This window comes from Chiroxiphia lanceolata, chromosome 7 (assembly GCF_009829145.1).
Source record: "Chiroxiphia lanceolata isolate bChiLan1 chromosome 7, bChiLan1.pri, whole genome shotgun sequence".
Taxonomy (NCBI): Eukaryota; Metazoa; Chordata; class Aves; order Passeriformes; family Pipridae; genus Chiroxiphia; species Chiroxiphia lanceolata.
In genome coordinates, this window is record NC_045643.1 from 20,012,067 (window position 1) to 20,033,433 (window position 21,367).

Sequence of the window (21,367 nt, forward strand, 5' to 3'; positions counted from 1 at the left end):
CATCAATTCATCGCATTTAACTGAAAGATGAAGATAACTGAAGCTGTTCTGTTTCGTGAAAATTTATTCTGGCCCTCCGACTTGAAACACTCCTGTCAGTTGTATAGAGACATAAAATTTGAACGACCCATATACACACAGAGCGGGCTGCTTGAAAGACTTTTAAGTTAGTTTAAATCCAGCAAACCCAAATGAAAGCACTCAAGGAACAAGTGTTCTGAAAGACCTGATCTGTCTGCTTGCAATAAAGTTTATAAGGTCCTGCATTAACATGCCTAAAAGACTTCCAAACTGAACCAGGCTTACATCTGGTCTGTTCAAGCTCGGAATGAGGGAGACCAAATTAGTTTACATATGGCCCTTCTGACAAATTCTTCAAGTTGTGATGGTGGTTACCAGACCAGTGTTTCAAATGTGGATGTGACACACTGCAGCAAAAAGTCAAGCTAAAAAGTGACATTTCCGTAACAAAAAAATAAATTCTTTTCCAATGTAGTCTTAAAATGAATGCTCTAGAGACCATCAAAGGTGCAGCAACAGATCTGACTGCTCTTGTTCAACATCCGAGTGCATTTGCAATACAGAACATAAGTCAGTTTCTTAACCTCTCAACCCTTTTAACTTTGAGCTGCCAATGAAATTTTAAAGATGCTTTGGCATGTGGAAAAGCTGGAGAGCCTTTGCCAACTAACCTGCCATACCCTGTGGTACTCAATTCAGCAAAACATATTCCAGTGCCCACTTGGGCAAGCACTTCACTGATTTCAGGCATATGTCTAACCACATTCCTTTCATCACACTGAAGAATTCTGTCTTTCAAATTTCCCTCCAAATTTCTGCTCTGAAATATGAAATGAAACTTCAGGTAAAAAAACCAAATTGCAATAGTCCAGCAAAGCACTCCTCTACCCCATACACATCACACATTTTGCAGAACCCACCGCATGGAGTTTGTGCTCTGCATCAGGAAGACACCATGCTCCCCATGGATCTGGTGTCCAGCTGAGTGAGCTCAGTACAGCTGCTTCTTCCAAGGGTAAGGCTGAAGAGGCACGGAAGAGGCTCTGCTCCTGAAGTTTTCCTTTTCTTCCATTTCTTTTGCAGGAAGATTGACAGGCCAGGCTGTGAACAGCACCACTGCTGCAGAGCCCCATCTTTGCAGCACCCACCTGGCAATGGTCCTTAGGGCTCTGGTGCCAAACCAATGTCTGCTGCTCAGAAATGGTGTGCAAGGATCCAAATCTATTCAACCGACTTTTGGCAATCAAACATGAAACATAATAAATGCACAATATTAAAAACATAACAGCCATTTTGCTTCTAGAATTGTAGATGTTATTTACACTGATGCTTTTGCCATTGATTTGCTACAGTCAGGGCCACAAACAGTTAACATTAAAAAACCGCAGCATATTTAGCAACTAGTTAAGGGCTCACCATGTTGCCTGCAGTCAAAGAAACTGGATTTCTGGCTCTGAAAACTACTTTCAGAGAAACTGCAAACACCTGAAGCTTTCACATGGAAATACATTTCAGTAAAATGTCAGATTTGCTGTTCTCCATCACCTGCTGCTCAATTGCTGGTAGAGGCTGACAGACTTCTGGGCTGAGGCTTTGGGCTAAAAGTCAAACTGAGCCTAATGCAAACTTCACAGTTGCAGGTCTTGATTCTGAGGAAGATGAGAAAGCTTGAACTGCCATTACACAGCTTGTTCTCCATTTGAATCCCCACTGTCTGACTGGACTGGACAGGGATGTAGCGGGGCTATGGAATCGTTAGCTGAGACTGAAAACTACTTTTTGCTGCAATGATTTCCTTTGGCTGTGAAGAGTATGTTCGCTGTGCTCAAAGGAGCATTTCTGAAGCTGAGTTTAAACAATACCAAATGTTTATTTGTTTTAAATGGGAAGCATCACTAAGTTCCCCGCATTCCCACCGTGACTTAAAGCAGTCTACGTTTTATCCTCAAATTACATTTTTCTGCTCCCCAAACACAGTACCAGGGCCTTCAACTTTCTGATTCCCTCAACAGTTATTAGTCCAAATAATGTTACTCCTGACATAAGCAGAGGTATGCATTCCTTCTAGATTACTGTGTCTAAGGAGAGATATTTAGAGGATGATCCCAAAACTGATGGACTCTGAACTTCTGGATCAACTCCTTAATATTTGTGACATTGTCTACTGACCACTTTAGGTCTACTCCAATTTTAGGTTAAAACCAAAAACCAACACAACAAACAGCAACCCTTCTCTTGTAAAAAACAAACAAATTTCCCCAAAGATACTATTTTTAGGCAATACACAATGTAAAAATACAAGACATAGCACTGAAAAAAAATGCTTAATCCATCCAATAAATAGGACTATTAGCAGCTCAAACAGTATCCTCCACTAAATCTTTACTTGTATTTATTCCCAGTAACTAGTCTCATACAAAGCTGCAAGTATAACTGTGTGGTTGATGGCAGCAACTCCACTGTTCCAACGTGCTGCCTCCCCAGATTTCTATAATGATAATTTGTTGCATTTCCACAAAGCCTGGCAGATGCAAGTGGTTTTAAAAATGTTAATTAAAAAAAAGAATACACAGGTAAAAAGCAAATAAATAAAATCTTCTTGCCTCTTTTGGCATGATACTGCTGTTGAGTTAGACTGGACTGTGCAAATGGTAAATAGTTCCTGCACTATGGGTAAGCTGGAGTTATTTGAGGAAGGAGATAGTTATGCACAGCTCGCTAAGATGTGCAAAATAGCAGGTATGATAAATTGAGAAATCTTTATTACTTTCTTCTTCAATTTTCTGGCTTAGGATTTGACTGTCATCTGATTTTCCTCTTGGATGCAGTTTGAATCAGTTATTTAATATTTAATATTACAGTGATACTTGAGACCAGTCCTGTCCTAAATCTGTATGCTCAAAATGCAGCTCTGAAAATCTTAAGAGCAAAATTTAGTAGTGCAAAAAAGCAGAAAGGAAACAGAGTACTAAATTTAAGAGATACAGTTTTATAAATAATAAAGTATATTTATATAATTAGGCCAGAAAATATGCATAATACAAAAGGTGTTTTGGTAACTCCTTCCAGGTTACATAGTTTCTGTTTAATGGTTATGCAACTATTCTCTTCTGAGTACTGTGAGGACTTGATAAAATAAAGGTCTGATAAGACCTCAGAGGTCTGTTAGCATTGCCAAATCTTGCTCTACAAAGAGATACTATCTGGAAAGCTCATGGGAAGCGCACACAGAAAAAACAGATGTTGCTGCCATGCACCCTCCCCTGTGGTTTGATCAACAGACCTGTCTTTCCACCGGTGATGTTCGATGTACACAGCTGATGAGTCTTGGAGAGAAAAACCAATTCGAAGTCTTTCTAACTGGGACCTCTACTCTCCATTCTCACTAGTGATTTCACAAGTCACCAGTTTCCAAACACAACAGTCACTCACTATCCCACTCTTCTACAGTTCTAGAGGAATAATAACTTGAATCTTCCAGACTGCATTTGCTTTTCACCCAGCAATGTTGTCCTAGCCATGATGGCCAACATATATGTATGCATAAAGCAACTTCTGTGACAGGTAACTATCTTCTTAGAGCAAGTTGTACTAGCTGTTTTCTTTCTTTCCATGCTAAATGTTAATTTCATGTAGCAGTATGTCATCTGCCCCAGACTGGTTTTTAGCCTGCAAAAGCAGATGCTAGCCCCTTACAGGTATTGATCTTTCCAGAAGTAGGCTAGATGTCAATGTTGTTTCTCCATTTCCCTGAAGAAACAGCCCACCTGCGCTGCATTCTTTGATCCTTGCAGCACACACTGAGTTTGTGCACAGCAACCACACACTCTCCATCTTACACAGTTATAGATCAGTCTTCTGGGGAGGGTCTGCTGTGTCTTCACATTCTGTACTCTCATTCCAGAAGATAAACCTCCCCATCTTCTAAGCAGGAGTTGCAGTGCTGTCATAGTTGAGACTGGAGGATAAGGAATGTTTTTAGCAGTATATCCAAAGCTCATCTTGTCAATTTTATTTTCCCTTTTGCATCCTGTAGAAGTATATTTACTTTGTCATTTTTGTTCCTTCCCTTTCCCTACCTCCCAGTTATCATTTGTTGCATCACTGAAACTCTAGAAAACCCACTACAAGATGTTCATTACAGTGAAGCAAGTTCTTTTTGCTGTGTTTTTTATTTTTAAAGATTTATTATCCCTCAGTATTTCAAGCACTCTACAAAGAAATAGGGACAAGAAATTTTTGTACGATTTTTTATGCAAAAGTGCTGTCATCAGAGCAGCAAGAATGAAACTAAAGAAGCCAGAACCCCAAATTTACCAAGAAGCACCATCTAATCAAATCATACTCATTAGTTTGGAAGTATTTAAATAACTAACCACAAGAGATAGCATTAAATATTTCACAGCACCTTGTGTTGAATATTTCTTGTCTGACAGTCACAATTTCACCTTGTTTCAGGGCCTGATCTTTTAAGATTTAACCTGCAAGTAACTGGGACTACATGACCTGATGCACTGCTTGAATCTTCTGGAAAAAGTAATGAAAAATTTTAACTCTCATATATACTGTTTTTTATCTGCTTGTTTCTTGAACTTTAGAGAAGTGAAAAACAAAACATGTCTGTATGAGCAAATGCTAGTCACCGGTCAATACAAGCAGAAGGGTCTGTCACAGTAATGGTATTAGTAAAACACAGTAAGTTCATGGACATACATAAAATGCAAAATGTAGCATACACATGAACTTAGTAGGCAGGTCTCCATTGCAGCCTGGGCTCTGTGTTATGTCACAGCAGGTCTGCATATACCCACTCTGGTGAGACACTGAAGCAGGAGAAGACAGAGGCTTTATCAAGGTGGCAGTTGGTCTCTTTCATAATCAAGAGCAAGACAATTCAAGGTACTGTTCCACAGCTACTGCAATCCTTACAGTTTTCCTTTAGTTGTCTTTAATTGTTATATTATGACTGTAATTTTGAACCCATGTTCACCTTAACTAGAAATTAAGGAGGAATTATTTAATTTCCGTAATATAAAATAATGATGAGTACATACAATCCACAAGAGAATGGAAACCTAGTTAATTTATTATAACCTTGCCTAATGTGCAATGATAATGTTAAGTGATAGTGTCTTTGCAGGACCAGCATATGAGTTAATTTAAATTTATTAATTATGTTAAAAACTGTGTCACAGAAGGCAGTAAGGGCAGGGAATTCAAAGTTTTAAGTAATCCAATTTGAGGGAAGAGGGAGATTTCATAAGACGTAAAATGAAAAGTGCTTAATGAACAATCTAAAAATACGGTAAGCATAAAATGAGGACACGGCATGGACAGCTTTGCCTTTCTGCTCCAGTAGAATAGCATGGAAAGAGGGCTGGCAACTCCTGACACTTAGCCAATGTTATCATTTCACCCTAATAACATGTTTGGGCAGAGACACATTCTGAGGCCCAGCATAAAAAGGCAAAACAGTGATCATAGACCAGATTCACATGTGAGTACGGCAGATGTAGTAGGAAAGGAACCACGAGGGAAAATGCCAACATTGCCCAATTCTGGGATCTGTTTCATACGAGCTCTGAGCTAACTGGAGCCTCTTGAGCAGCATACGAAAGAGTTGCAAGAAGTCTACTCCAATCTTCCTCTTCACCAGTTTTCTTATGCATCAGGTTAGCAAGACAACAACAGCAGATCCAGACACAGTATTTCACTATTCAAAATTGGGAAATAATGATAGCAAGAATTAGACAAAGAAAATAAACACAGCCACAGGAGCAGCTGTTCAGCAGAAAAGCATTCATTTACTCAGTTGTGTTAATCTAAGCCCTTGTATCAGAGCTGGCAGAAGGAAGAGATGCACTCAGAGCACCACATGGCACACCATGCCCTGCTCCACCACACCATGTCCTCCCACCCTGTCACATCAGGAGGACCAAGTGGCTGTAGCTATTTCCCCCACTTTTCTCTTCCATCACATCAAAACCTGAGCTTTCACACTGGATGCAAGTACTGCCCATGCTTCCCTGATTTCCCTTCTGTTACTTGATTGCATACGCACTCTCCACAACCACAAGCAACAGAACTGCAGCATACTTATGTGACCACCTTGTAACCCACAACAGGAAAACCTGACTGACGAGCACCGTATGTTTTCATGCAGGGTGACCTTCAACCCCAGTAGGTACAGTGTGCTGCCTTACAAACAGCTGTACACCCAGCTGTCTGGCACAGGGCAGGGCAAATGGGAGGGCAAGGGTGCAGAGCTCAGGGCGATGGCCTTTATAGCGTACTGGAGCTGCAATGGTAGCCTGTGCTGCTGAACTACAGCTTGAGCCAGCCTGTGCAAATACATGACAGCACAAAAGGATGCATAACTAAGTTACAGATCCAGACTGGACACCAAAGAAATATGAATTATCCAGAGCCTAATACAGATGCTCCGAGAGGCAAAATTGAAAGCATAAACCCACGGCAAACCACGCTGTAGCAGCTGGGCATGATTGCCCAGGCCTTGCCTTTGGAATGCAAGTGCTGAGCAAGCTGTGTGTTGGAGAGGAAGTACCTGTAAGATGTTTAGTCCTGATTCATGAGAGAGCAAGTGTTAGAGCAGAATTAAAATCGCTGTCAGTGGCTGCAGTGCATTCTCACAACTTTAAAATCAGGACAGCTTGCCAGCCATTGACTTATTCATGTGCACAGGAACTCAGGCTACAAATTACTTTGTGTTATGTAACTCAAGGCAACCAGTACTGTCTTACCCTCTTTCCCTTGTGGCAGAGAAGCCATCAGTGAACCAGTGCTGAATGACATCATACAACAAAGACTATTTACCCTTAATAAAAAGTTTTATCAATACTCTTCTGCGCTGACTTCAAATGTGGCTTAGAGAGTTCCTGGTATAAGTTCCTGGTAGCAGACAAAGGAGTCAGTAATATACAGAGCTGTTGACTGCTACTCTCATGAATTTCTGTCTTGGTTTTTACCTACTGAAACATGACTCCAGATCTTTTTGCACAGCTCTTGACATGAGTCTCAGTATAAATGCCTCATTCTCTTTTACCTTCTAATGAGGCCTTACATTCAAGCACATCTCTCTTCCTTTTCAGTGATTTTACTAGACACAGCACTCTCAAGAGAATAATAGGTCCTTGAATGTATCAGTCCCAGAGTCTAGATATAACTCTTACAGTACTATGATGAAACTGCAGTATTTTACATGCTTGCTATAGACAACAATTGCCAGACCATTTTTGTTACTCTGCACTTCAGTTACCACTTGCTAGATGACTTCAATTTCTCAACTTCCCTACTACCTGAAGCTATAACAAACTCTTCTTGCACTCAGCAAACTCACACCTTCCCTGTTCTGGAATAACTTCACAGACTCTAAACTCCCTTCACATCTCATCGAAAACCTATGTTCTCCCTCAACAAGCTGTCCCACAAATCTGACTCTGTCAACTCCTGATCCCCCAATCCCTAGTTGTCCTTCATGCCACAAATGCCATTTGTTCACAAGGCTCTTCTCCTCCTTACCTCTGAACTCCAGTTTCAGTACAGGGTACTTTAAAGACTTTAGGTTAGTCTTCACAACAGTCTTCTAAGCAAACTATAGATACAATCCACTTATCAACACAATACCAAATACTCTAATTGCCCGAGTAAATAAAACAATCAATTAATTACAACTTACTGCTGAATTATTGCCTCAGGAGAGCAATGAATTCCATGAAAGAAACATGAAATCCTGTTTAATTACTCAGAGTGTGAAAAACTCTTTTTACTATTCAGTTTTGAATATGCTTCTTTTTCTTTTCCATTTAATGCTTCCTGGTTCTTGCACAAAGTTGCTGTTCTCCATTTATTTTCTTTATATAATCTATCATTTCCACACGCTTTTATCTTGCACTAAGCTGACCCCCTCTCTTCTTCCATTGTCTTTCTGACCTCCTGAAGAATCCTGGTAGCATCTACAAGTCACTGTGCTGCCATTTGCACCTGCAAAGTACTGAATCTTCAATTACATTTAATAAATATTTTAATTAAAAATGGCAATGGAACAGTTTGTTCTACTCACACCAGTCTAGCAGTAAAATGGGAAACAGTGACGGGCAACCCAGCTTCATAGGTTTCACCAAGTAACAATTCTATTCCCTCCAAAGACAGCATTCCCTGCGCAGTGTAAGAGCTAGCTTTTGTTGTTCCCCCTTGTCTTACACTAACACCATCATTAAATCTGAATCACCTGATATATGAATCCTTATCCAGACATTTCATAGAGTTCCAGGTTGGAAGAAACCAACTAGTGTGAATGGGCTCTTAGCCAGAATGCTCAGGGCTGGAACACAGGACAGAATATGTTAAGGATCTACTTTACGTTCATACAAAATACAGCTCTGAAACATCATGAGAATTTGTGGGTTTGTGGTTTTTTGTTTTCATTCCCCCCACTCCCTCCCTTCTCCTCCATTCCTGCAAGAAGGATCCGTGTTTCTAAGACTGAGGTATGGCACCTTGCCAGTATGGTGTTTTCATGGCCTGACACCAAGCATGTGCTGCTTGCCCTACGGCACAATGTAGAGGCACTAGCCCTCCTTGGTAACAAGACTCTCCCAGCTGGAAGAGTCAGATTTAGCAAATTTTATATCCATATAATCTGTCTGAAGAAATCCCTGGAGTGAATTGTCTTTTCAATGAATTATCCTTTCAGTAGTGCCAGGTCTGATTTGACATGTTGTGTTTTGAGTTAGCAGCTTTAGGGAAACTTGTTGCCTGACCTGAGCAAAAGCAATCTCTTGGCTATAAACTCAGCTATGTGCTTGAAGGAATACTCCTCTTATTCTTACTGCCAAACTCCCTTTAAGTCCACAGCAGGGAGAAAGGGAAAAAAGATATCTACATCCAGACATGGTGAGGTGTACACAAAAACACACTTCCTAGTCCTCAATTAGATCACAAAATACTCTGTTCTCCAGACGCCACTAAGAAAAAAATAAACTATCTGCTCCAGTATTGTAAGTTGCTGTGAAACACCAAGGAGTATTTCATTGAAGGTCACAGAAAGCTAACTGAAATACTGAAAGAAGCAAGCTAAGGATCAGCAAAAGAAAAATGCAAATGACTCACTTTTTTTCACCTGTATAAAAGAGTTTGAGTTCTATTAACTGTTTCAGTACTAAGTGTTTCAGAAGAAAGAAATCAGTAATTACATAGTGGCTTTCAATACTATTCCTCCTTGCAGAGTTTGCTCTCTTTCATAGTGACTACCAGAAATTTTGGATTTTCCTTGATGCTTTCTCTTTCAGATGAAACTGCTGTCTTATGATCATTTGCCACCAGAAGCACCTGTCCCACAAGCTCCTGGATGTAGCACGCAGCCCATGGCAGGACACAGGCCACTGCAGCACATTATGAGAAGGAGCAGCAGAACTGAGTATATGCCCAGTTAAGAAAAAAAAAAGAATCCAGATTTACAATAGCAAGGAAAACCTTTAACTGTTTATCAGCATACTAGTCAGACGCGCACTTCCCCTTTCACCAAGCAGCTTGTTGAGTTACCAGTGCTTTAGATCTCCTGAACAGACAAAAAAACCACCTAAGAGATTATGCCTCATTCCTGTTAGAGAGTGAGGAGGAACAGCCATTCCTGTTACATAGAAAACAGCAGAGGAAAACAAGGGAGATACTACCAATTCTACTGCCATTGAAGAGTAACTATCACACGCACTCCAGAGCATATAGCACGACTTCACAGACCCTTGTTCTCTCTACTGGTCATGAAACACTGGTTAGTCCTTCACTGCATGTAGCACTGAAGCAACTGACAAATCAGAATTAAATGGACCCAAAATACCATTTACCACGTATTTTTCCTCAGATCAGATATTTTTTAGAAGTTTAAGAGGGCTTGATGATATTAAAAATTCAGAGCTAGAAGCCTATTTATTTTCTAGGGCTTTACTGCTACACACAAAGCACAGACTGAAGAATTCTTCTATGCATTTTGTTAAGATTTGTATCAGCGCAGTTCAGAATTTCAACAACCAAACAGCTGTCTTAATTTCTTTCCCTTGCATAGTTATTTTTCCAATACATTTTTGTAGGAGAGAATTACTCTGCTAGTTGAGAAAAGCAGTATAGCCAAGAACTTGTAAACAGCCCATATAATTTTCATATAAATGTGCATGACAAGCAAAAAAAACCCACCAATTCAAGATAGATAAAATGTCCCTCAAAGCAATGTGCATAAACACAGTTTCAATGCCCTAGGAAAAAAAATGTCTGGCTAGGATATGAGACAGAGACTCTCCTCTCCCCTACATCAAAACTAAAAGACACCTCACAAACATTTCAGTATCCAAGTTTCTTTTAGAAAGGAAAGAGGGGGGAAAAAATGTATCTTTGGCTCTTCAGTCTGCACATTTCTATGTTTTCACACATAGAATGTTGCATAAACTCAAAAAAACTCTCTTGGCCATATGTTTCTTTCAGCCACTCCTTGGAAACCACGTAAATGTCTCTAATAAGCATCTTGCTTAAATGTACATAGCCGTAGGACAGACAAGTCATCAGCCTGATGACATTCCAAAGTGCCAGGCTAATAACTTATGCCATCACAGGTTCTTTCACGTTGATCTGGACAACAAGGTGGGAGAACAGAATGCTGTCTCTTTCTATACTACTTATTCCTTGATGAAATCAGACACGCCTATGCACTGGTAGTGTGAGCAGCAGCGCAACATGCTGAAACTGGGAAGAAATTGGAAGTGGCTTGGGAATCGACACTGCATTTGCTTTCTGACATATAAGACTTTAACAAAGACATTCTCGGATCCTGTATTTGGTCTGGCAACCAGCAAAGTCATTTTCTTGATATTAGGCAGTGCCATGGGGACAGAAAGGAAAGACTAATAAAAGCCCAACAGAAATACATGGAAGTAGAAAAGTCCACTTCGCACACTCAGTTCACCACTTTGTCGTCTCCTTTATGCTCCTTGGATCTTTCAAGTCGAGAAAAGGAGCCAAAATTGCCTAAATTCACACAAGAGAAAGAAAAGCTAGGGACTGACTAACCCCAGCAGCTCACAGAGTGCCTGATCTTTGCAATCTGAGGTTATACCACATGGATGCCTTTCTTAGTGACTGCAAACTGTGACTGCCAAATCGTTGAAAAACTAATAATGGATTATTAAGCAGCACCTGGTGAAATTATCTCTTTTGTATTTCAAATAGATACTTATCACCATTAACATCTGAAATCTTAAGCAGGTACATGATGCCATTGAAGTCTCACAATTAGGGTCTCTAAACCTCCAATAATCAAATTACACCTTCTCTTTCAGATTGACAGACAAAACTGTGGGGGGAAATGCTGCTTAAGTTTCCTGAAAAAATAGTTTATTTTCACTATAATGCCATGGCACAAACAGTGTCTATAGACAGAGATTTTATTACTGCCTTTTTCTTCATATAACCACCATCTGCCAATGGTCAGGATATCTGACAAAGACTGGCAGCAAAGGAATTATTCCATTTGGAAAAAAAAAAGAACAAAACCAAAAAACCAAACACCAAAGCAGTGTAGGTTCTGGAGTTTCCCTACACTCTGTTTAGGAATAGAATTGGAATTGCTTGAAAAGAAAAAGAAGGGAAGGGAAAGAGAAAGTGAGAAATCTGGGACAATAAGAATCTGTTGATGAAGTTACTGGTATAACGTGTTTGGGACTGGATCTCTGGTGTCATGCATCTCATGCAAGTGTGTTTATCACTGAATTTCACTCTCAGCCTTTGTCCTATTGAAACTCCTCCACGTTATGTAGTGCCCACGCTATTCATTTGCAAGAAAGATAAGGCAGTCAGAAATGGCCTACAGCCCTTCTGGCGCAGCTGCCTTCTCCCTTTCATTATGCAAAAGCCACTCTGGGCCCAAGGAACACTTTGTCTAGCAGTAAATTGAATCATCTCCACGTAAAAAGAAGTGGAACTCTTTTTTAGAGTAGCTCCACATTTGCTGTGTGTTCTGTCACTTTTCTTCCCAAGTCACAGTCAATCAATACCATTGCCAGCAAAACTCAAGTCTTCTCTGAAGGGGCAACAGCAGCTCAACAGTATGAAGGTGCAGGCAGGGATCACTGTCATTTTGCCTGCTCTGTACTTGCTTATTACATAAGGACACATTTCGTTCTCTGTCCTGGCTATAAAACTCTCCACTGACACCCCAGTTAATGAAGACTTGAGTGCCCCCCTTCCCATGACATGTACTTTATGCAGCCCAGCAGCTGCCACACAGAGACACTACATCCAAAAAGCCACCTGTTAACTCAGTAGCTGTGAAAAGGCTACAGACCTCATACTGAAGAATTTCTTTAGTCAAAACATACTGAAGTACCTTGCTTAGTGCCCTGATGGGCAGATTTAACTAGACAACAGTTTAACACCCATACTGAGGGGATAAAAGAGTAGCCCTGGCTTCCCAGTGCTAGTCTGACAATCTGCCAACAACTTCATCCAACATGTGACAGGTCAGCTGGTGGCACATACACCACCACTGGAAATGTTCCCAGGGCAAGGCACACAGGGTTGGCTGGATAACACCTCATTATCACAGCACTACCTATATACAGAAATGGAGAGGCAACTCCTACTGCACCTCCTCAAACCATTAGCAGATGGAACCTGAACTATCCACCCATTATTTATGCCATGTTGCTTCTTTTTGGGCAAGTATTATCATTACTATCAAGTACACATATTGCAATAATGCCCAATGGCTCCCTCTAAACGAAACTGGCACTAAATTCTGTCAGCACTTCATTACAGCTTGACCTTACCTTCCATTCTGCGTTCATAGCTGTCATCTGCATACTTTCTCCATAATGAATGTCACAAAGGAGCAAGTTCAGCACCCATTACCATCCAATCTGTGATGGTATTTCATGGTATGTTTAAGTTTTTCTTAACTAGGTCAGCCCAAACGTGGTGGCATTAGTGCAAGAGAGTGAAGTCTTTGACCTGAGTTACAGAGGCAGCAAGATATACCACCCAAATACGCTAGCTCTAACACTAATACAGTTTTAATTTTTCCTAAGAGTCCACAGCCTTTCCTACAAGTTAAGCAGACCAGTTAACAACTACAACCCTTGAAGAAAAATAGGGTGCTCTTCACTGATCTCAAAAATCAGTAACTCTAAGGCCACCAGCTGCTGGCAACAGGATGACTAGGTTTATTCATAATCTCACCCTGCCTGGCCTTATTAAATATTTAGCAAGGAGGATTTTAGCTGTAAATACCAATGAGAGGACTTAAGCACTCTGACACTTAAGTTTCTCTTTTTATTAGAGGGCAATCATCTTTAGTCAATTTATCTAGTCTTCTTTTTGTTTAACAACCCAACTGGCTTTCATCTTTACTCCTCCATTTCAGATCTCTGTCAGGTTTATAGCTAAAGGTAGGGCTCTAGGCACCCTAATACAAGGCGACTTGTTGTAAAGGATCAGGCTGGCACCCTGACAGTACAGAATCCCAACTATTTGACTTCTGAAAGCTTTTGACCATTGAAAGTACACAAAAAGCACAATCTCCTTCAGGAGAATGAAGATTGTTTGTCTCATTAAAGAAGTCATAATCTACTAATTTGTATAATTTTCTACCTGCCTACAGAAATACCTGTAAAGTACAATGGGAAAAACTGATGAGAACATGGGCTCAATAAAACTCAAGAAGAGAACACACATCCTTACATGCTCTCACAGAACTTCCTAAGAGTGCTGGGCTTTTCCTGGTTGCGTCTTTGTCGAAACCAGCGTTGAATGCTGCGCACATCCCAGTCCAGCTGCTTAGAGAGACCCTCCAGCCTCTTCTCATCTGGATGCTACAGAACAGAGAAGTGTAAAAATTAGTTTCTTGCCCAATTGCATTAATGCTTTAAATTTAGAACCACTATAATTGACTCTTGACTTCTTATCAAGGCTGCCTGAGAGACACATGGATACACAGAAATATGTTCACAGAAATCTCTGCTGGAAGATTCCCATCAAAATATATTTACAGTGACTGGAATTGATCTAGAAGAACAGATCCTTTAATATGACACACAGGTCATTACTAGTAAGAAGCTTAAAGGGAACAATGGGATTAAAACTTGTTTGAAACTTTGAAGTGAAGGTAAGTAGGCATAAAATGCCATGCACCTCTTGAGCAGCAGGTCTTACAAACACCCCACTGCCTGACACACAGTGTGCCTGTTCCATCCTCCTACATCACGATCTTTGTCCTATCATCTGTTGCAGTAGTGAGGATGGTTTGACTGGCACAGAAAGAAGATAAATCCCATGTTTGTGAATTTTAATGTTAAAAAATGAGGTCATTAAACAAAGTGACAACTTCAAAAGGAAAATCACTTTGACAACAATGAGAGAGAATTTTTTTCTGTAAAATTAGCTACACACAAATATTCTGCAAAGCAGAAAATGTGGAACTCTCATACCATCAGCACAGCTGTAAACCAGTGCAGAGGTAAAGTAAGGCAAAAGAAAATAAGTCTGTCCTTAATTTTAAGAGCACTAAAGGCCACATCTCCAATCATTCAGCAATTCTACATGTACAGCACTGCATGAGTACTACTTACATATTTCTCCCAATCACATTGCTTTTTAAAGAAACAGAAAAAGCTTTTGGACAATGTGTTTTCTGGAGTTTTACCTTTATTTCTGCAAGCCAGTTATATAATTGAATGAGATACAAGAGCTCTCATGACAAAAACTTCTTAAATGTTACAAGATACAGAACAGCAAAACTTTGATCAGGCTGAAGTTTTGTCTATCAGCCTCCATGAAAACACAAGAAAAAAGGGAAATGAGACAAGAGAAGGATAAAGTGTTTGCTATCTATCTCAAAGAAGTTTTTTAGTCAACCAAAGTAGCCATTAGTTTATAACGGAAGGTTAAGAAAACCAGTGTCTGTAACCTTAGAAAACTCAAATACTTGATGCAACTCTTAGGAGTTTGACTAGAGAGAACTGTTGTATGTGATTCAAAAAAGGTAGTTGGCTAAATTGGACAGTTTCTCTCAGAGTAGCTACCAGATTCTGCTGGAGCTCCTCTGGAGCTCTTTGCCCTCACAGGGATTTCAGACCCTCTGTCAGACTACCAGATTCTACAAGGAAATATTAAAAAAAAAAAAAAGTAGAAAAAGGAAAAAGACCATGAAAACCCCACAACAAACAAAATCCAACCATTCATCTGAGTCTGAGAGAGAGCATGTGCTACAGCCTTAAGAAAGAAGGTATGTACAAGTCGCTCCCTGAAAACAGGACAAAAGCTACACCAAGTGCCATGGTGATCTCAGGAGAGGGTGGGACACACAAGCAAGGCAGATCCACAGAATATTTCACTGTCTGTGGCACTGAACCCAATTTTGCCCTCTGAGTCTAATACTTTCTGTGGCATGTCCAGCTGCAGCCTGGAGCCAAGGTGGGACTGAAAAGCTCCTGCAGAAAAGTTTAGGATGCTTAAAAAAGTATGGACAGAATGACATAGAGGTTTAGTTGAGATGTCACCTGGTGAGAGATGTATATAGAGAGATGTAAGTTGTGGGTGAAAAACTTGCACAAAAAAAAAAATCTGCAAGTTCTATTATTCAGTCCGTTTCTCCCACTTTTCTATCTTCTTCTGTAGCTGGGATACCAGCAAGACACCAGTGCCCTGTGCTCAGGCAGTCCCCTGAAGGAGTAGCTATAAATTTCATGGAAAATACAGTATCAATCTTACTGGTTCAAAATTAGCTCTTTTTTTTTTTTTCCCCAAAAAAGAGTAAGTGGCCATATGACATCTACAAAGTGTTTCTGTGAAAATTTTTTGATTAAAAGCTTACAGGAGGTGTCACAAAAGGATGCACAACTGCTCAATCTGGCATACTAATGGTGTCCCCAATATTAGCATTTCTGCTTTTAGGTGTAAAAATGCAGCACTCCATTTATCTATTAGCTTTGCTTTATTCAGACATAGTTTGTAGCACAATATCCCACTTTATAATGTAAATATTTTAGTTAGACACTACCTTTGTAATAGCTGTGAAAACTTTTTCCAGAATAGCATTAGGTTGAGCTTTCTGTGGTCCATTGGCTTGGACTTTAAGGCCTAAGGCACATGGTTTAGCAATGAACCTGTGAGAAACAGAAGAATGAGAAAACAGGTGAAATCCTTCAGTTATTTACTTCCTTACTGTTATCAATCAATGACATGTGCTAAGTGGGCAAACATTATAACCCTGCCAACAAAAACAGTACTTAGCTTTCCAGCTCAAAAGCAAGCTCATACAGGCAATTACATTGCAAAATAAGTAACATCACTTTGAAGGATGAAAGGAACACCACAGAGCACATGAAACAGAGGATTTTCTTTCATGTTGTGAAAAAAGAGATTAGAACAAAAGCATGAGAGGAATGCCTCCTAGAGAAGCACCAGCTAATGAAAAGAGCAGGGCAGCTTGCAGAAATGAAGAGCACATAATATTATCCTCCAAACAGAGCCTTTTTCGTAAATCAGTTTCCAAAGTAGCTACTGCCTCAGAACTCCTTTTGTACAATGGAATTTCAAAATCCTGAAAGACAGCAAGCACTAAAGCTGCCCAATCAACGTAATTTTCTAGAAGCATAAAGTTTACATGGTGCAGAGCCACAGCAATGCTCTGCCTCCAAACTCTTCTGCTAAAATATGAAGCTGTCACAGATCCTAACACCAGTTCTCTGATACATTTTAGAGATGAATTGCATAGTTTACATTACATATACTCAAAGACCACCATTCTACTCATTAAAAACTAAATCATTTGTAACTGTGAGTCCAATTCTGGAATTCCCATGAAAGCTACAAACTCTGTATAGGAATCATATTCACTTCTACCATCAATCAACTTCTAGGAATCAACTTCTACCATCTTTGAACTATGTAACTCTTGATTTTACTTAAAAGACTTCTGTTTCCTAAAACTTCATTTACCAACAAGGACCAAAACAACAGTAGGTAGTTTATCCAGTTTATCTACGTTTATCCAGTTGAATGACCACAAGGTATTAAAAATCATTAAATTCTTATCCACAAACAAGCCCCATTTTAAGCACTTTCTTTTCTCCTTTACTGCGTGAAGGAATGGGATATCCATGATATAACTTCAACAGAAAGGCAGTTCCCTAAATGTGCTAATTTAGATGAAAAAAAAAATAATTTGGTAAAGTCAAAAGCAGATAAAAAGGTCCAGTTAGAAAAAATTTGACACAAAGCAATTCCAACAAGCTTCATGCTGAACTGATCTTCATTTACATCTAAGCAAACCAGCTGGGTTTGCTTAAATGACATTCTTAAAATGACGTGTCACGTTAATGAATAGCATAGATAAATCCAGGACAAAGCACAGCTACAGTGTTTGTTTTGATTTTAAAATGAGAATTGTAATATCGATGTTATACTCATTAGCTAAAATAAAACACATTTTCTAAACAGAAATTTGAGTTTTTCTTCCTCTGTTGCCTATGTTTTTCTCATGCATGGGAGGAATGGGCATGTGACCCAAACCAGAGCTCATCCCCAAGGACAGCAAAGCAGTCAGGACAGGTACAGGTCACACAGCTGCAAGACACAGGATGATCTTGGCCAGCCATGTCAAGGACAAAGGGACAGGGAAAGCTTCAAAACCCCCACAGAGGTCCTACTAGGACACTCAAGAGAAACAGAGCAGTTTTAACAGAAACATTCTATATACCTGCAATACTGAGCAGGTTTGACCACTAATTCAAGTGTGGATGAGCCAAGCCACGTCCACATGATTACTTTTGGTGGAACTAATAAAATTTAAGAGATGTTTTTTACTTTTCATACAAAACCACAACCAATTCAAGCTGTACTTTGCAGTATAAAAACTTTTTTTCAAGGTTAAAATAGAATTTTCAAGTAAAATTTAATTAATAGGATTGCAAATGTCCTATCAGGTGTCATAAAAAGCATCATTAACATGATGGTTTTCTGTAACAACTTAAACTGATCCAACAGAATTAATGTTTGATACATGTACAAACTATGAGCAATTTGCCAAATCATGCACTTCTTAAAAGCACTATTCATTTTTTTCCATTTCTGCTAACACTGTGGTATTCAATTCCCTAAACAGTCTTACTGAAACCCATGGGACTATTTATCACATAAGGTACTGCAATTAAGAGTGAATAACTATTGTGAAAGAGTAAGGAGAGCAGAATTGAGTACATTGTCAGCTTTACTCTTTACAACATGCAAATCTGAACAAACACCACACTAATATCTCTTTTTCAATGGATTTCAATACAGCTGAATTGAAAGCTGGTATTCAATTACACAAAAATTAAAGGACAAGCATCTTTTGCTGAATGCTGCCCCTTCTCTTCTGGATATAGAAAAGAAAGACCAACATAAAAAAAGAGAATTAAACTCAGAATTCAAGAACCTTTTTAAAGGTAGCTTCCTCATGCACAGTCTAAAATCACATTTAAAAACAACACCAAACAAAAAAGCCCACAGTCAGCCAGTTCAGATAACGTGGGTTACTGCAGAGCATTGGAGTGGAAAGCACTCAGCCTTTGCAGGCACACAAACACCACACCGTGTGCCTGAAGACAAGCATTTCAGTTCCCCTCTCAAGGCAGGGACCAGTTTGCACTTTGGAATCCTGTCTTTCTCAGCTGAGTTATTTACAACAGCAACAGCAATGCCTCATACTCCAGCCAAAACTCAGAGATCAGTTTTTTGCTACAAAAGGGGTTAGGAAACCCTTTGCAAGATGTTCCTCCACCTGCTCTAGGGCATAAAAAGAAGCATCATTTTCACCACAAGTGCCATTTTGGGTTTCCCCAAGCAGGTGTGGCACTGCACAGGGGAGACGACCACCCCAACTGACCATCAGTGCTGGGGAAAACAACACCCCAAACCCAACAGAACTAACTAGAAACGTTAGCCTTCACAATCCTTTGTGGTGTTCGTTTGCACTTGCAAAGTCTGCATGAAATAATTATTTTTTTTTAAGTATCACATGAAGGATGAGAAGTAAAGTAAAACTATCTTTTTTTTTTTCTTTTACTACAGATCAAACAACTCTACTTGTAACATGTAATCTTTGCCCTGAATCTGGTCAGACACAGATATGTTTTTATGTCAAGAAGATTTCTGAAATCTGTTAAATTATTAATTTAAAACTTTCAAACCATATGCACTGAGACAATTGACCTGTCTTCTCCTTGACCTCAAAACCTCTCCTTAGGATCGCAAAGACTGAATTTGTTTCAGTTGCTGCCCTACTACTGTAAGTTCTTAGTTTTGCATCAGCCTTCTTGTTCCTCCTGAGTCTTGTGAAGGCAATGACGTTTTCTATCTAGGTATAACACATTTTAATAGCTAACAGGCTTTGTAAAATCTTCATCCCATGAATTAGTAAACTTCTTTTCTCCTTGAATTATTTTAAGCACAGAAAGTTACTTCTCTCACTTAAGCAACTTTATTTTGTGGGCAACTTCAATATGGAAGCCCACTCAGAAATTTTCATTAGTGCAAGTGAGAAAAGCTAAGCCACTTAGCTTTTCACACTTATAAAAAAAATTTGTTAATCATGGCTGAAATAATTTCCTTTTGTCATTCGTTTGTATCAAAAGTAGGTCACATGATGGACCAACAGACATGACTAATGGCCTCTTATTACATACCATCCATCCCGTAACTAACAATCTATTCTCTGAGAAGACAACTCAGCCTGGCACAAAGGATCTGCACAAAATCACCCTGGAGACTGCTCCTACATGTTTTTTGCTAACAGATAAAAAATGCCATAAAGCTTTAGCCCCTCATGTACTCGAAAATATTTGAGTTAATTGCTCGTCAGGGCACAATGAGAGCTTGAGTCTCCTCTTCCTGTGCTGAGGATGCATCTATATGGAGAAATTTGAGAAAACTGTAGCGAATGTGAAAGCGTGCAGCACATCTCTGAATCAACCCAAGTACAACTAGATGATCTCCAGAGGTCCCTTCCAACCCCAACCATTCTGTGATTCTGTGATAACAAACTCTAGTTAAGTGTTATGCTCTGATAACATACATACAGCATTCCTGCGAACCTGGTAAAAAGTCTCACTCAGACACTGTCATAGTGCAAGTGGTGCTTGCATAAAGGCCTGCTCACACTGCTAACACCAGCCAACTGTGAGCTCCATTAAAAAAAACACCCAAGCAAGCTATTCCTGCCAATCAAGTATATCCATAAAATCTCATAGTTTCCTATCAGTATATTTACAAATACCAGGGAAGGCAGTTAAACCAGCAAAAATTCCTCTCTGTGTAAGGAGGTACGCAAATCTATTTTGAAGAGTCTGGCTCCTTTTTTGAAAGAGTGATGCAGAGCAAATTTTCCCAGCTCATCTACTTTATGCTCACTAAACACAGATTGTTCCAGGGATTAATGATTACAATTGTCTAACTTGTTGGACATTGTTTGCTGGTTTTAAACAGAAACAATCTAAGTTTGCTCTAACTACAAGGATGAGTAAAAGCAGAAGAGGCTTGTTTCTGAGCAGATGCTCAACAGAATTACTGCCACAACACACAAAAATAATTACTGAATTTGTTTTGTTATTTTGGTATATCTGACCTACTTAACTCAGAAGTTACTTGTATTAGTAACAATTGAAAAATAAAATAAAAAACCCCCAAACAACAATACAACAGAAAAATCTAAATAGTCCTAGGATAAATTCAGTAGATAAGTAGGGTTATCACTTCAGTATACCTATACCAGCATTGGTTTTGGCTTAATGTTTCCCAACATCTTATACTGAACAAGACCCAACAGCATCTGAAGCACAGGCAGGGGTCTTAATGCAATTAATCACATCTAGTAGCTGAAATTTGCTGGCTTTGCTGGGAAATGGGTTACAACTCCCTTTTCCTTCATGAAACCTTTTCAGAGGTAAGAACCAGTCTGCCCAAGCAAGAAGCCCAGCACACCACTTCGTACGTCAGCAAGAGCCTTCTCCTACTGAGCATCCCAAGCAAGAGCATCCCAAGCATTGTCTCAGAGGCAAGTGTGCAGGAGAGGGCAGAGCCAACTTTTTCAGGGGGACTTATTCCCAAACCACTTGAAATAACTTCAGAAAAGTAACGTATGCATCTGCCTTTCATCTGAGAGGTTCAATGCTTTTCCTTCTCTTTTCATAGAGATGCATTAGCTGTTATTTCAACACCAGCATCATTATCCCATATCTCACATCAAATTATACAATCTAAGCACTATATGGTGCAATCCACATGTGTTTCTAAAAAACAAAAGCTA

General features: G+C 39.5%; 1 protein-coding gene across 2 annotated transcripts in view; it reads right to left on the reverse strand.

Moving 5' to 3' along the window:
* Positions 1-21,367, reverse strand: part of CERS6 (ceramide synthase 6) — a 114,317-nt gene that overhangs the window by 64,164 nt on the left and 28,786 nt on the right. For both annotated transcript variants that reach the window (XM_032693627.1, XM_032693628.1), the window contains exons 2-3: positions 16,082-16,187; positions 13,765-13,895 (exon numbers count right to left, since the gene is read on the reverse strand). In XM_032693627.1, the coding sequence (XP_032549518.1) occupies positions 13,765-13,895; positions 16,082-16,187 (237 nt within the window). The remainder of the gene's footprint in view (positions 1-13,764; positions 13,896-16,081; positions 16,188-21,367) is intronic.